General features: G+C 48.6%; 1 protein-coding gene across 1 annotated transcript in view; it reads right to left on the bottom strand.

Moving 5' to 3' along the window:
* Positions 1-14,876, bottom strand: part of LOC137911678 (phospholipid-transporting ATPase ABCA1-like) — a 64,007-nt gene extending 49,131 nt beyond the window's left edge. Inside the window, 13 exon segments of the mRNA XM_068756058.1 lie at positions 2,310-2,486; positions 2,659-2,864; positions 5,011-5,208; positions 6,344-6,460; positions 6,795-6,934; positions 10,647-10,824; positions 10,929-11,015; positions 11,749-11,946; positions 12,082-12,209; positions 13,173-13,300; positions 13,396-13,537; positions 13,620-13,713; positions 14,811-14,876. Coding sequence (XP_068612159.1) covers positions 2,310-2,486; positions 2,659-2,864; positions 5,011-5,208; positions 6,344-6,460; positions 6,795-6,934; positions 10,647-10,824; positions 10,929-11,015; positions 11,749-11,946; positions 12,082-12,209; positions 13,173-13,300; positions 13,396-13,537; positions 13,620-13,713; positions 14,811-14,876 — 1,859 coding nt within the window.
* Between the last annotated feature and the right edge of the window lie 235 nt (positions 14,877-15,111).

Here is a 15,111-nt window from a genome sequence, read left to right as displayed (position 1 = left end):
CGACAACCTTGCCACCAGACGCTCTTGAATTATACATTGGATGATCGATCAAAGGTGGTTAAGTAATAGAACTCTGGGCGGGTCTGCGTCACGGCGCTCCGGTTACGAAGCCAGCCTGACCTAAATTTAGGGAAGCTGGAAGACGGATTCCTCAGTAAATTGAGAGATTGTAGAGCACAGCCTCCCGAGAGGTTGGAGTATTATTCTAAAACAAAAAAACACAACAAGGAACGCTTCCTGTCTCAGTTTCAGTCGATGCTATCCAGCTGGAAACGGGCGATCCATTGGAGGAAGCGGACTTTATTTAAAGTGGATGTTCTCATTATTGGTACAAATTATTGCTCGAGGAAATATGTTTTGTTTGCAACAGCAAGATCACATCTGTTGCAATGTTTTTGAGAAAAAGCTGCGATTAAACGGCACAGAAGCGGCCGATAAAAGAGCAAATCGGATCCTGGAAGGGTCAATCATTATCCCGCTCTGTCATCTGTGCAAAGAGCGAATGCCGTCGAGATATCTCAGGTCTGAAATGTCAGCAGGTTCAGCTGAGCTCGCCGGCGGTTCATCGGTTCATCGACGGCCGAAAGCTGCGGGCCCGGACCGGCGTTTTGGCCAGTGCAGATAATTCATTATCAGTGAATTATAAATATTGCTTTGGTTGCGACTGGAAGAAAATTCCATCCTTCTTCCATTTATTTTCTATTTTTTGCCGTTTCTCAGCTGGAGAGGATTTTTGCTTTCAGTCGTGCTTATCAACCGAGCAACAGTTAGAGAACGTGTCCCGACTGCACATCGTTCCGGATGAAAATCACCACAGCTGTGCCCCCCCCCATCCCGCCTTTTTTTGTTGCACATCTTTTCCTTTGTGTGATTTGACGCGATCATTTATGAATGAAATAGCACTTTTCTGACGTTAATAATTCATATAAATACCCAAAAGGCTCGGCAGGTGAAAGCGTAAATGGCGGCGGGCTCGCGAGTATCGCACTGCTTTATGGCTCCCATCTTTCTCCTGTAATTATTCATCCTTTGTTTCACATCGTAATGAAATTGAGGAAATAGGGCTAGCGTCGGCGCTGGCAAATAAACTGCACCCGCCACGGTCTCATTTCAAATCATTATCACAACAGCAGCTTGTAAATGACGATGTAAATGAAGATTGCTTTTAATTTAGAGTCCACTATTGATTTGCTATTAAACATGGCGCCTCTGGACTTGTAGACTTTGGTGCGAGATTTAGCCATGACGGAAAATGCCCGACAGGCCAATATTTTGGTGTCCCCGGAGAGGAAATTATTCCACGATCGGTTCATTTAAAATGGTCAAGTTTGCCACTAATGAAATTACCACGGGGGAAATATACTTCACTAACCCTTCCGCCACTTAGCGCTTCTGAAGCTAACCCGCTGTCGGCTATACTAAATGAACGTACCCCCACTCAGGCGGTAAAAACAAGTGTGAAATATGTGCCTTCAAGCCAGTTGAATAAAGCAGCTATAAAATGAGGTGGCTGCGTTTAATCTTAAAGCCACAGAGAGAATATAAATCAGACAGGAAGAAAAAGGAAGGGAACCTTACGGGATTAAAACTAGATTCATGAAGACGTTGCTGTGCGCGCTACAGATTTGGTTTATTATCGTTCCCAATCCTGTTTCTGTTAATGAACCAAACTCCTTCTGTAAATTCTATTCCTTCCTAAACCCATAATAATTTTAAATTAGACCTCTAATCTCTGGAATTCCCCATGTCGTGCCAATACTTTGTGTATAGCCTTGTTTTGACTTAATTCTCGCTCGTAATTATCATCTCTCTCGATGGCATCGCTGGGCTTTTCCTTTACTAATGGAGATCATAACGTGGCGTGGATAGAGCAATTTCCAAGACTCCGAGGAAATCTTGGCGGCGGAAGATCAAGAGCGATACGTCATCGTCCGTGTCCCTCGGCGAGGGGCGAAAGCAATAGGATGGGGTCCCTGACGCCCATCTTTGTGCACAATGGAGCTGCGCGGGTCTGCTGGCATTGGTAGGAATAAAAGGCCTTGGAAATACGAGCATGGAGAGGACGCCTGAATGATTCAACATCCATCAAAAATTCTGGAATTTTCTGTGGTTGGACTAAAATCAATAGTTCTAATCCTCTCTTTCCTTGTTGTCTTCATCCATTTTTTTTTTTATTAATTTATCCTAAAGGATGTAGCTCTTTTTATTAGTTATAATACTAAGATTTCCTTCCTAAGTGATCAGCAATATTATAATTCACTGCTACGAGAGCAGTTCAGAGGGACGACATCTGTCTCTCCCACACTCACCTGTCCTCCACGTAGCAAGGGTACGGCATCTGCTGGGCGAAGACGCCGAGGGGTCGGGTGTTCGTCGTCTGCAGCCGTACGACGGCGTTGTCCATCATGTCCTGCAGGTAGGCGAAGCCTCCCCATATATAGCGCAGGTCGTTAACGGAGTTGTCTCGGGCCCCGGGCGACCATAACCTTATTAAAAAGCAGAGACACCATGATCTGTACGACTCCCTCAGAGGCGATACCGCTTGACGGCAAACTTTTAAAAGACACATAAACTTTGGAGCAGTGAAGGGAAGCATCTTCGGTCTGAGGGAATAAAGAGCGGGTCGTGCCGTTTCTGTTGAAAAGCAAAATTATATACCCTTCTTTCAACTGCCTGGTTCCTTCCACCTCATCGATGTCCATGCGGATTTTGTATTTGACGTAAGGAGGGGGTCGGCTGGAGTTGGGCTCGAGGTTTTGGAAGACCAGGCCGGCCCAGTACGTTTCATTCTGCAGGAGCTCCAGCGCTTTGCTCACCAGATGGGCTTCAGAGGGGAGCGCCTGGAACTTATTCAGGTCCAGACACTGCCAGCAAAGACAGCAATATTTAGTTCAATGTACACGACTTTAGTATAAAACAGTGTAAAAAGCTCACAGACAGAATGGCAGATGGATAAAAAAAAAAAAAAAAAAAAGCATCACTCAGTTTCTCACTAGACCGAGATCCAAATGATCCGGCAGTGCCAGTGGGAGGAAAATGTTTTGGGCTTCATGTAAAGCAAATGAGCGACAGCGTCGCTAGCATTCCTGGTTCTGCAGCCTTATTCCCCCGTTTCATGAGACAATAATGAGCTCGCCATCCTGGGAGGCAGTCGCACCGCACAGCTGTCCACAGCTGCAGCAGCGGCTTTATCATTTCCCCCAGGAGTCCCTCGCCTGCATTCTGTTTCGAGACACAGCGGGACATAAAATATCGCGGCGGCAGCATCCGTTTCGGTTGGTGCTTGCATCGAGCCAAACATTTGGGAAAGCGATGAGGGAAAACTGTTATTAAACTAAATCGGGACTAGCGTAGCATAAAAACGTCTGCATTCCAAAATGAGCATTTCATGATGCTCGTTCGTTTTTGGACTCCTGGGATCGCCTCTAAGGCTGGACTGAGAATCCGGGCCGCCCGTCAGGCAGCCAATCGGACCTTTGCTTAATCCTTCCACTCCCCCTCAGTGATCTTTGCGCCGCCTCATGCATTCTTTTTGGTCCTAAATTCCACCAATGGCGTCTCGACCCTGTTTAACAGCGAGGCAGGGCAGCTTCAGTTACTGTAACCAGGGCTTGTCCTATCAAAGGGATGCAGCAGGGCGGGATTCATGCTATTCGGCAGAGAGAAGGCGATCATGAAACCTTCACAGATGTTTAGTTATCGTTTCATGGAAATACATTAGCGATCCGTGACCTTTCATTATGAAGACTCGACTTTGTGCCGCTTCTTTCGTTTGTCACTTGCAAGTAGCTTTTATTTTTCCCAATTCTGCAAAATAAAAATAAACTTTGCTTTAAAGAACAATTGTTCTTGTTTTTCTTCTTTTTTTTTGACTCGAGATGCAAAACCAGAAATTAGGCACATGCACGGATGCAGAGCGCACACACCGAGTTCACGTATCCTAAGCCCATCCCGCCGATTTACCTGACCGTGGATTGCTGCTTGTGTGTTTGAGCGTGTTTGATCACACAAAGCGCAGAAAGATGGGGGGGGGGGGGGGGGTTGGTTCAAACTGTTCCACAGATCAATAAATCAGTGTCAGCTGCGTCTGGTCCTACTTAGAGACGCCACTCCGTTTGACGCCTCTGCAGACCGGAACGCCGTTTTCAGCAATGTGACAGATTCTCCCGGGTGTTCGACAGTTCGCCGAGTCAAGGATATTAAACTTTAAAGACTTTTTTTTTGTGTGTGTGTGTCCTCCAAAACAAAACTCCATAAAAACTCTTGGATTTGGGTTCTCGCAGCAGCAAAGACAAATTAATGCAAGATCACAGAGCTCCAACGTGAACACTGTTTTACAACGCGTAGAACCACAGGCGTTCCTGTACCGTTGTGTCAGGGTTCCAAAATACACAAGAACAGTCCAGCGGGTGCGTAGGAGTATAGAAACGCTACCCGTTTGCTGTCCAAAATCCTGCAAGAAAGTATTAAATGAATATTAAACCCATAAAAGATGCTGTAAATCTAATGCAATCTGCTTCATATGGAATGTTAAAGATGCTGAAGCACTTCAGCTTCAGCTTCCTCTCTGAATCGTGCGTTAAACAAACTAATAAGGTGGAATAAAAGCAAATAAATTCTCCGCTTGTTTTTTTGCAGCGGGCCTCTTTTGTTCGAGCGCATTAAAAGGTCATCCGGCGCCTTTCTTTGTTGTTGTTTGTTTAAAGACAAACGCATGCAAAGAAATTGCATGGGTGAATCAGGTGCGTCTGGTAAAGAGCATAAATTGAAGAGGCTAAAAAGGGGATGGTGGAGGAGGAAAGAAAAAGAAAAGCATTGCCAATTTCCTCACCGGCGAGAATTGTGTTTAAAAAGACCCTTAAATGTCAGGCAACGGCGTCTGTTTGAAAGAAAAATCTAATCTTCACTTTACGGGAGGGGTCACGGAACCCTCTGGGGGGGGGGTGAGTGGGTGGGAAACGCGGTTCAGGAGGTGGTTGTAATAAAAGAACAGACAAAGGGATTGCTTACGCCAAGAAATTGGGAGAGGAGCTTCAGCATCTTGGTCGTGGTGTCGTAAACGTTCCTCCAGTCGTAGGCTGGCATGCCGGGAGGACGGTCCTCCGGGGGCCCGTTGTACAGGAAGTTGGCCAGGAGCTCGGCCGTCAGCCCAGTCCCGTTGAGCCGCTGGTCGAGGAGGGCGGCGAAAACCGGATTCGCCAGCAGATCCTGAGTTAAAAGTGAAAGGAAGATTGGTATAGCGCGGGTCCATCCGTCCCAGTAGCCGCGTACGTTCAGTTCAGCCGGATGTCGGTCAAGAATCGTGGCTTCTAACGTGTGAATGCTGGAACGAGTCGAGACTCGCGTGCATCCTCGGGGTGCGGTGACATTTCGGCGTTTCCTGCTTTACTTTAAGACGAAGTGTCAAATGAAGTAATCTCAATGCTGCCTCTGACCTTTTAAAAGCAAAAAAATCTACCATTGTCTATCGGCACGCACCGGGGACACGACCCGTCCAAAGTTTCCTCGACCTGAACAGCATCCCCCCCCCCTGCATGCTCCTTGATTGGACACGTCTACATCCAGTAATTACCTTCTCTCCGTCACCCTCGCAGGAAACAAAGCACCGGTTGCTCTTCATTCCATTTCCTCCCTAAAAGATCGACGGCGCGACGCCACACTTGGTGGTGACATCTTTTTAAAGTCATTTCTGCGCGGCGTGCAAATGTATCCCCGCTCTACGCACTGCATGTTCTATCTCCTGCGTAAAAGTAATTGGTCCGCCAATGCAAGATGCGCCTGTGACCTTGAAGGACCTTTCCGGAGATGACGAACCTCCAAAGCGACCGACCCTCCGTCGGCGAGAGGCGGAGGACGAGGGAGCCGGGATGGGAGAAAATGAAGACAAAGGAGGATTGCCGGCCCATTTGTGTAAAGGTTAGGGCTAGGGTAATGAATACCCCGGCTATATGGCGCTCCCCGTGTCCGCCTCCCTCCAGCTGCCTATAAGCTCATTTGGAGTGACACCGGAGTAATGTCAGTGTCAAGGAAATACAGCGGGAGGCAAAGAGAGAGGAGAGGGGGAGCAGGAGGGAGGAAGAGAAGTCCACGTCCTCTGTTTCTAGAGATAATCCTTCCTGCCCGGATGAAAATTATCCCGCACTTAACCGTAATTACTTTCCGCACTTGGTTTTAATATTTAACGGAAGGTGCAGAAACCGGAATACGCAGCATGGACAAGACGCAACATCAGAGCTGCGTCCAGCATTGTCCCAAACCTGGGGACATTCTGCTGAGGGACGAGATCCGACGCTGAAAACGGGCAGGCTCTTTCCTGGCTCCGCCTCTTAGTGGAGACTCTTACCCGGATTGCATTCACTTGACTGCTGTTCTGCAGGAAATCCCAGATCCGTGGCCCGACTTCCTCCCACATGTCTGCGAGCTCTTTGATCTGGGCCATGCTGTCGAACGTGATGTTGGCCTGAAACAAAGGTGACGGAGATAAATGGGGTGATTTACCCCCGAACACCGTCTGCAGTGAAGAGCTCCTCCCGCGCTAGCACCGTGGCGCCCGCCGTGAAGCCATTATGCATTCCCGACACAGAATCCTCGCCTCGTTTGTGCAGTTATCAAAACGAAGCCAATATCTTGGATAAATGTCATTCCGTGATAATGCATGACAACAAGCAGGCCTCTCGATCACCCACGGTCCGACACCTCCTCCATTAACGGCCTCTCCACGCCGTCCACCCATACCTGGAATCGGCGTGCTAAGAAGTGAGATTTCAGCTCCGGTGAAAATATGGCACATTTACCTCCTTCACCAGGAGGCGAGCGGCCGGCGTATCGGGCGTGTAGAGCGCCTTGCCCAGCATTAACGGCCTTAAAGTGCTCCAAACGTAGCGCAGGCCAGGTGTGTTCTCCAGGGTGTCGATAAGGGTCTGGCAAAAAGCCTCTGAAGGAGATAAAAAAAAAAGACGCGGAGGTGGAAGACGAGGAGAGCGAAGTTAAGACATGGAAATATTTCCCTTACATGCATAAGAAATCCATTCGGAAAGACAACAACGGCAACCCTGAACGAACTCCGAGCGTGTTCCCTGAAACCGTCAAGTATAGATCTTAACCATTTCATTTACTAGTTCATTTTAATCATTTGAAGCCCTCCATCGTTGGACACACACACACACACACACACCACTCATCTGGTTTTATTAGCTCGGATTTATTAACTCGGCTAACGAGTCGTGGAGGTCGAGCGCTCGCTTTGTCTGCAGCCTAAGTCTTTCTCTAGAATCCCGTCATTGCTGCGACTTCCGAGGATCCAAAAGCTTCTGCAGAGGAGAGCTATTAAAAAAAAAAAAGAGCAAATTAGCCCAGCAGCACTAGAACCATTACTAATTCAAATAGTCTGCCAGCGTGCCTGTTGCCAGGTTGGGAGAGCACGGAAGGAAGGAACGCCTCGCTGTGTCTGGAAGTGTGGGACGCAGTATGTTTGCTAATCAGCCGGCCAGTTGATCAATATGGTGTCTGAACATCTGCCTTTTTGGGAGCTTTAGTTTGGACACCTGTTACGACATTAGCAAAGTTCCCAGTCCTCTCCTGAGTGCAACAGAACCCAAATCTTACGCTTCTCGTCGACTCGCCGGAGCGACTGCTCAGATCTTAGCGGCCGTTTTCACAGCAATTAAATGTTAACCTTCCGGCCTCCTGGCCATCCTTTCCCAGGTGCTCCTGGGAGGTCTGAGCCCGGCCCGCTAATGGCTGGCCCTCGGTCTGGGTCTCGCCACCTGTTCCCGCCACACGCTGCACAGATGCCGCTTCCCGCAATCAAGACATTTGAAATGCAAGTAATGCAAAGGGGTGTGCAACTCAGGAGCGCTTCGCTATCGCATGGAAAATTAGGCACGGTGCCGCAAGAGGTCGGCTACCGCAGGGCAGCAGGACGGGAAGCATGAAAGATGGCTGCCATCGAGGCTAGGCTACATAATGGGCAAGGGGAGGGGCTTACATGCGTCTCCGTGTAATCGATTGTGTGTCTGTGTCGAAGATGTGACCATTAATGCTACACAGGTCACTTAAGACACCTACAACAGGAGTCCTTGTATCAGAGGGGAGGTGTGTTTGGCTTTGCGTGCTACAGGGTTAGCCTGCAGCTCCTTTAGACAACAGATCTGTGCTTTTATTAGGAAACGACTGCGTGACAGAAGGAGAGAATCTGCTCTTCACGCCACTCTTAGCCACAGTCAAATAATTGCTTGGAGCCGCGCATTCAGCATCTCAACTTACCTGGCAAAATTAATCAATTTGAGTTGCACCCCGGAGACGGGCTCGATTCAGCCCGAGAGCGACGCAGCGCCCCAAAACGCCGCCGTTGCACACCGTTGTTCTCACACAGACAAGTGCAGACATGCATAGAGAAGGGTATTACTCCAGATCCATGTCTCATTGCTGCCCAGACAGACACGGGTGGCGTGCACCTGATACAACCTTCTGCAGGGAGCCAAGCAATGCAGCGCTTATTTCCTACGGGCGGCGCATACCAAGCGTTCCAGTAGACGCGTAATAAGCCAGAATAAATGTCATTGAAGTCGCTCTCACAGGAGACGGAGAGGCCACTTTGACATTTAGCGGTATGAGACGAGCGCCTCTCGATCCCCGACACCTGCCCGCCTAAACGGAGGCCACTTTCATCATCTCGGCATGGACGAGAAAGCCACGGTTCAAGCTCAAAATAAAGGCTAGCGATAGCTAATTATTCAAGAGATCCTCCCCGACCCCCCCGGGAAAATCTTAGAGCATGACGGCACAAGTGTGGCGATGATTACGGAAACGTTACAAGCAAGAAAAAAAAGAAAATCACACACACACATCGAGCAAAAGGTTTTTGCAAATGATGTTTTCCCACATCCTGACAAACCTTATTCATACTAAAATAGTAAAAACCAAAACATTATCGCCTCCTGTCTTTGCCCCCCCCCCCCCTCCTGTCAGCCATTAATTGGTAGCATTAGCAAGCAGTTAACAAAACCTCACGCTCGGCCCTTTTTATCGCCGTTCCACTATTCCTTCGGGTGCACTTTTACACTTACAACGGAGTTGTAATTGACCATTATGCTGACACAGTGCACATCCCAGATTAATTTAATTGTACATCAGCCAAGACAATGAAATGCCACAGTAAATCCCAAACATCCATTAGCATGCTAACGGTGACGTTCGGGCTCGTTCTGTATGGATGGTGACATTTTTTTTGCTCATTTGTGCATGAAATTCGACTTCGAGGTGAAACTCTCTTCCCGAATCGAGGCTTCTTATTGAAATCTAATTTTGTGCACCGCTCTCCAAAGGACGGGCATTTAATGAAACAGGAATGCTCGGTCTCTAATGAGCATCAGGCTGCAGCAAGTTGGACCGAGAATCTAATTCTGACTGTACGAAGGAAACATATTTCGCATTCTCCCAGTAGTCTGCTCCCGCCTGTAAACGCCGTCCTAATTATTTACGGAGTGATAATGATCAGAATTAGACTCCACAAAGAAGAAAACTTTTTTTTTTTTTTTTTTACCCCATCCCTGAGGACCAATGGGAATCCACCGTAGTGTAAACATGTGAACACGATTGTTTTGCAGTGCATTTAATCTCTGGAGGAAAATGTTATTATAATTATTGCTTTTAATATTGGTGCCAGTAAAGCGTTTATCGTGTGCAGCAAAGTATTACTACAGTAGAAAGCTAACACGTGATTTATTCATGGCTTAAAACGCACATTATTCTGCAGTGCAGAATCTCTATCTTTTAATTAGCACTCGTTTCCACCATCGAAAGAAATGAGGAAGGAAATGCAGGAAAATTATATTTTGGTTATAAAATAAACATGTAGCTTCCAAAAGAAAGAAAGGAAAAATAACAGCTAAATATTAATGCGTTGTACAAGTCAAGCACATATAAAAATGTGCTTGACTTGTAAAATTAAAAACCCAGCCGAGATGTTGAAAGACCACGCCCGTCAAACCTGATGGGGACAGACTTGTGGACGGTGTTTGACCAGCATTAGCATCATGAAGCGTCCATTTTAGACGTGCTTTCTTGGATTACCCAAAACAACACCTGAGGAAGCATTAAAATTCCAGCGCTGCGTTTTACATGCAGCCTGAACGCCACTCAGACATGAGTCACATGCATCCCAAAATACATTTCACGCATGCCTCCTTTTACTTTGATACGAAGTCATCGAACCCTTGAGTGCGTACTTTGATGCTGGCATGGTAGCGTAGCATAGCCTGCGCCAGGCTACATCAAAGGGTGACTCACGTCGGCGCTCGACTGTCAAATATTTACGCCAACACCTGTAGAGTGCATCTCCTAAAAATGATTTTCCAAATGAGCCCGTTTGAGTGAGATTAACGGTGCAAACATGGCAATATGGCTGCCGTGGTTGTATTTCATTACTCGACAGAGGAAGATACCAGTTGATCACACAAAGAGAGGGCTCAGCGACGCCATCTGTCCCGCGTGAGACGCGTGGGGCGCCATATGTTCACGGATGGCGTGATTTTACCCCTCGTGACGGCGCACCACAAGGAAGGCGCCGCCTGAGGCACAGGTGACCGGCTCTGCAGGTGCACCATCGCTTCCGTGAATGATTTCCGACTTCCTGCGGCACTCACCTGAGCCGTTGGCGTTCTGGAGAACCGCCGCGCGCGAAGCGATGGGCTTAGGCGCGCTGTCGAGGCCGGAGCCAGGTCGCCTTTCACACAAGAGCATGTTTAGACTGCGCACGGAGTCTCGCTGGAAATCCAATTCGCCGGCAGCCTTGAAGCTCGCGGAGTTCTGCAACCTGATCAGCTAGACGCAGGACAAGACAGGGATCGTCCAGTTCCATATTACATTCAGTTAATAAATGTGAATATGGATTATTGAGTACGTGGTGCCCCCCCACACACACACACCTCTGCAGCCACTGGGAAGGCATTTTGACTGATTCTCCTCATCAATATCGTCGCGTCTGTTGCATTTAGGCCCAGATCTGAGGATAGCTGGAAGAACACAATATGACAATACGGCTACAAACAGAAACTAAGAGGTGTTCGATTAGGATTACAAGCAAAAACGCACTTTAATTTATGGATTCACTTCTTTTTGGAACTTCTCCATGACAGATTTGATTCTAGAACAACATCCAGACACCAACTTGTGGCACCGACGTCTACCGGGCTAATAAACCCCGACTTCCCCTCTCGTCCTTTTCTTTATGTCATTGTTGTCACAAACATCGTCGAACTATTAGTCTGAAGGCTCCGTGTTCTTTTCTGTCCATTTGCTTGCAGCACTTAAGAGCTTTTCCACCACATCTTGTCCGGCCTTTCATTTTTTATTATTTTTTTCCTGTCTCTGAAAGCGCCTGCGAGCTGAAATTGTTCAAATGTTTCCTGCCTTATCACTTATTTAATGGATTTGCTGTCCCATATATTTTCTCTCAAAGATAAACGAAAAAGTGTAGGCTTTCATCATCCCAAAGGGATTCAAGAGAACTCAAGGAAAAACATTGGTTCTAATGAATAATTCCCACCTGACTGCGTGGATTCGAGTGAAATCACTTCAAGTCACAGGAGATGCGACAAAAATAAAATAAAAAATGAACATCTTAATAGCTCGGACAAAGCGGGTCGGGAACAAAGACGACTCGCTCAACGTGGAGCAAAGAATGAAGATGATGGTCTTCCTGATGAAGACGTTACTGCCCGTGCAGCTGCGTTAGGAGAGGCTCACCTCGGACAGCAGTCCGCTCACGTCCAGGCTTTGCAGGAGCGCTCGCTGCGCATTAATCAGCTGCTGAGGTGAGAGGAGGCAGCTGACATTCTGAAAGGCCTCCTTCTCGGCATGGCTGCTGAATTGGACGTACTGATCCAGGTCGGACCCCTCGCACAGGAGGCGCCGGAGGTCGCCCGGAGCCGGGACGGCCGCCATCTGAAAAAGAAACGGCAACATTAAAATTCCTCCGAGCATTTACGGAGGTGAGAATATTTACCGATTAGAGGCGGGCTTTATTTTTTTGTTTTAAATCAGATTTGTCACGTGGAAGAGGAATGAAATGAAACTCACGCTGCCGAGTTTGACCTCGGCATCCATCAGGCTTTTGACCACTGCTGGCGGAAACGACAGGTCATCCTCCAGGTGAGCGGAGAAGGTCTCGTCGTCTCTTAGAGCGTTCCTCAGTACGACGGGTTGAGCTTCAATGAGAGCAAAAAGACATGTCTAAATCGTGCTAGGAAGCTAACCCCCCCCCCCCCCCCGCTCGCAACGACACGCGGCCATGTTACATCCGTGTAGCGTGTTTTTCTGCCGTCTGAGACGCTCGAAGTTCCATCCTGTGAACGGATTCAGGCGAGGTCTGAAATCGTCCAGAAGTAATCAGACCGCTTGCTGTGCTGCTTCCACTCTACTTCAACACATTACCATGCCCCCCCCCCAGCTGCAGCGATGGACAAGGTTAGATCATGGGCGAGTGGAAGTGACCACCTGAGTCTTTTAATCAACCCCCAGCGACAGGCACAAAGAAGGACAACACCTTTCGGCAGCGCTCCATTTCCCTTTCTTGCTCGCAACCTTTTGTGCTCTCGCGTCCGACAGAGAATGTCATTAATTACAGCCCCAGCTTAGATCTTTGATTGGATTTAATCTTGTATATTACAAGCCGGCAACCCCCCCCCCCACCACCACCCACGAAATGCAAATGGTGGGAGATCTGTTGGTGGAACAGCCCCGCCTTTGTTCTTTGTAAATTAGGAGCCGCGTGAAAATCTGAATATCATCAGGCTAAATGATCCAAATGCAAAGCAGCAACTTATCAAGGCAAACGATCCGTCAGTCTGGATGGTGAATCGCGCCGTAAATAATGCCGGCAGTGGTTTTGAGGGATAAAGGAGGGCAACAAATCCTCCGGCTTGTCATCGACATGAAGGGGATACTTTCATTGATGGAGGGGACGTAATAAAGACGCCGCAGAGCGATCGCCGAGGGTGAGTATCCTCTAAACCAATTATTTTCCAAACCATTACTGCTTTTATATTGGGAAAGACCAATCGAGGCGGCGACCGGGGCGCCGCTAGCAAACGTGCGTAACGATGCTAAACGCTAAGATGTCGTTGTAAGGCCGGTCCATCAAGACTCGTTGGGGTTTCAAACTCTCTCACCGTCTCCGGGGTCGGCCCGGGACAGCAGCGCAGACAACTGGTCCATGTCCCTCGCTAGCAGCTGGGCCTTGCTGAGAAGCGTCCTGTTCGCCAGCAGGTTCTGGAGCTCGACGAGTATCCCGGAGATTCTAGGGTTTTGCCAGAAAGACAACGGTGAATTCCCGAAGCGTTCATCCTGACGCACGGCGTCTCGTCGGAAAGGAAGAGCATCCCGAGAGCGTACGCGGAGTTGTTGAAGTTGTTGACTTGGCCCGGCGTCTCGCCCGGCGTCGGATGGCTCAGGCAGGGGTTGTCCGTGTTGCAGATCATCCCTTGAAGCCAGGGAAGCATGCCGGCGGACGGCATGGCTTTGTTCGGGTAGTGGCCTAAAAGGAAGTGGAAAATATCAGCGGCGTGAACACAGTTGGATTTCAGTCGCCACGGAGACGTGGGTTAACCGGTACTCACATTGACCCTGGTTGAAGGGTTTGTTGGTGGCGCGCACCCACACCAGGATGAAGAACAGAAACAGAGGCCACACCACCTCGGCCAGCAGCCGCACCTGCACAGACCGGGGAAGGTTTCGTAACGCGCCGCAGCGCCCAGAACAACATTTACAACCGAGACCTTTGAGCTGCGATGTGTGTGTGTGTGTGTGCGCGTGTGTGTAGGCATTAGGTGATTTTGTCAGTGAATTACAGAAGGGAAAAATAGTCACAGCGCATATATCTCAGAGAAAGTTAATAGAATTTCTAATTCTGTTCTTTTGCGTCAGGGAAGATGTCGTTCTGCTGAGGGTGAATTATCATAATGCATTCCAGAAGAAAAGGCCTGGGAAGGGAACGCAGGGATCATGGGGACGTTTCTCAACGTCCGGCTCCCCGGGCGTTCGCCCTCGGACGCCGGCGTCTTTGTGGGTAGATAATCTCCTCCTGTGAAATTAGGCGGAATGCTGGACCATAAAAATCAGTTTCATGCTGGTTATAAAATCTTAAAATGCTTGGTGAGGCATTCGTATAATTGGTCATTAACCTCCAACCGGCCCTCCGGAAGCACCGCTGTCCTTCCTCACTCCCACCGATTTTGTCTAAAAACAATATTTTATGTTGGCATTTGCAAAATATTCCACCTTTCATACCCCCCCAAAAAAGAAAAAGAGAAATCACCAGCATCCCTCCTTCCTGTTGGAGGGCCTCTTCCAGATTTGCGTTTTTCCGACCGATGAAGGAACAGCAGAAGCTTTTTTTTTTGTTTTTAGATGTCTGACTTGGCATTTTAGTCGTTTTCATTGCGTCATGGCGGTTTTTAAGAGGAGCCAGACAGAGCGCTCGCCCTTCAAGCAAACCCTTTAACAGCTGTCACTCCCCATCCCGGTCCATTAGGACCGAGCCGAGCCCGGCTGGGTCGGAGCTCACGTACAGCCGAACTGATCAGAATGTGTTCAGGAGACGCCCCTGCAGACATTGGAGGCGACGCTTCGGATTGCTGTGCATTACGGGGAGATTGTTCTTCTTCCTTTGCCGGAGATTTAAAGGCAGCTTAGCTCCATCGGAGACAATCTTCCTTGTAAATCCCGGCTTCCCGCCCGGTTGCACTCGATAACAACCCCCCCCCCCATTGATGGCCGGTCCATACATCTATTTCCAAACGCAAGTGTACCTTTTGTCTCTTCCGGAGAGTGAAGTTCTTCCACAGGAGCAGAGTGAACTGCGTCAGGAGACCCATTACAGCTTATCCCGGCAATAGCCTGCCAAAGCGTCGCTATGGCAACTGGCCCACTTAATAAACCCTGGGGGGGGATAAAAGGCAGAGTTTGGTTTTAATACAGGAGCAAGGCATCTTAGGGGAGTGGCGCTAATCATATACTTCACCAGGCCTCATGGCGGAGCACCTGTTGGAGGAATTATTAACACCTACGCCCAGAAATTCTAATGATGGGGGGGGGGGGGGGGTCTCATGA

This window comes from Brachionichthys hirsutus, chromosome 23, assembly GCF_040956055.1.
Source record: "Brachionichthys hirsutus isolate HB-005 chromosome 23, CSIRO-AGI_Bhir_v1, whole genome shotgun sequence".
Lineage (NCBI taxonomy): Eukaryota > Metazoa > Chordata > Actinopteri > Lophiiformes > Brachionichthyidae > Brachionichthys > Brachionichthys hirsutus.
This window is presented reverse-complemented; position numbering and strand designations above follow the sequence as displayed.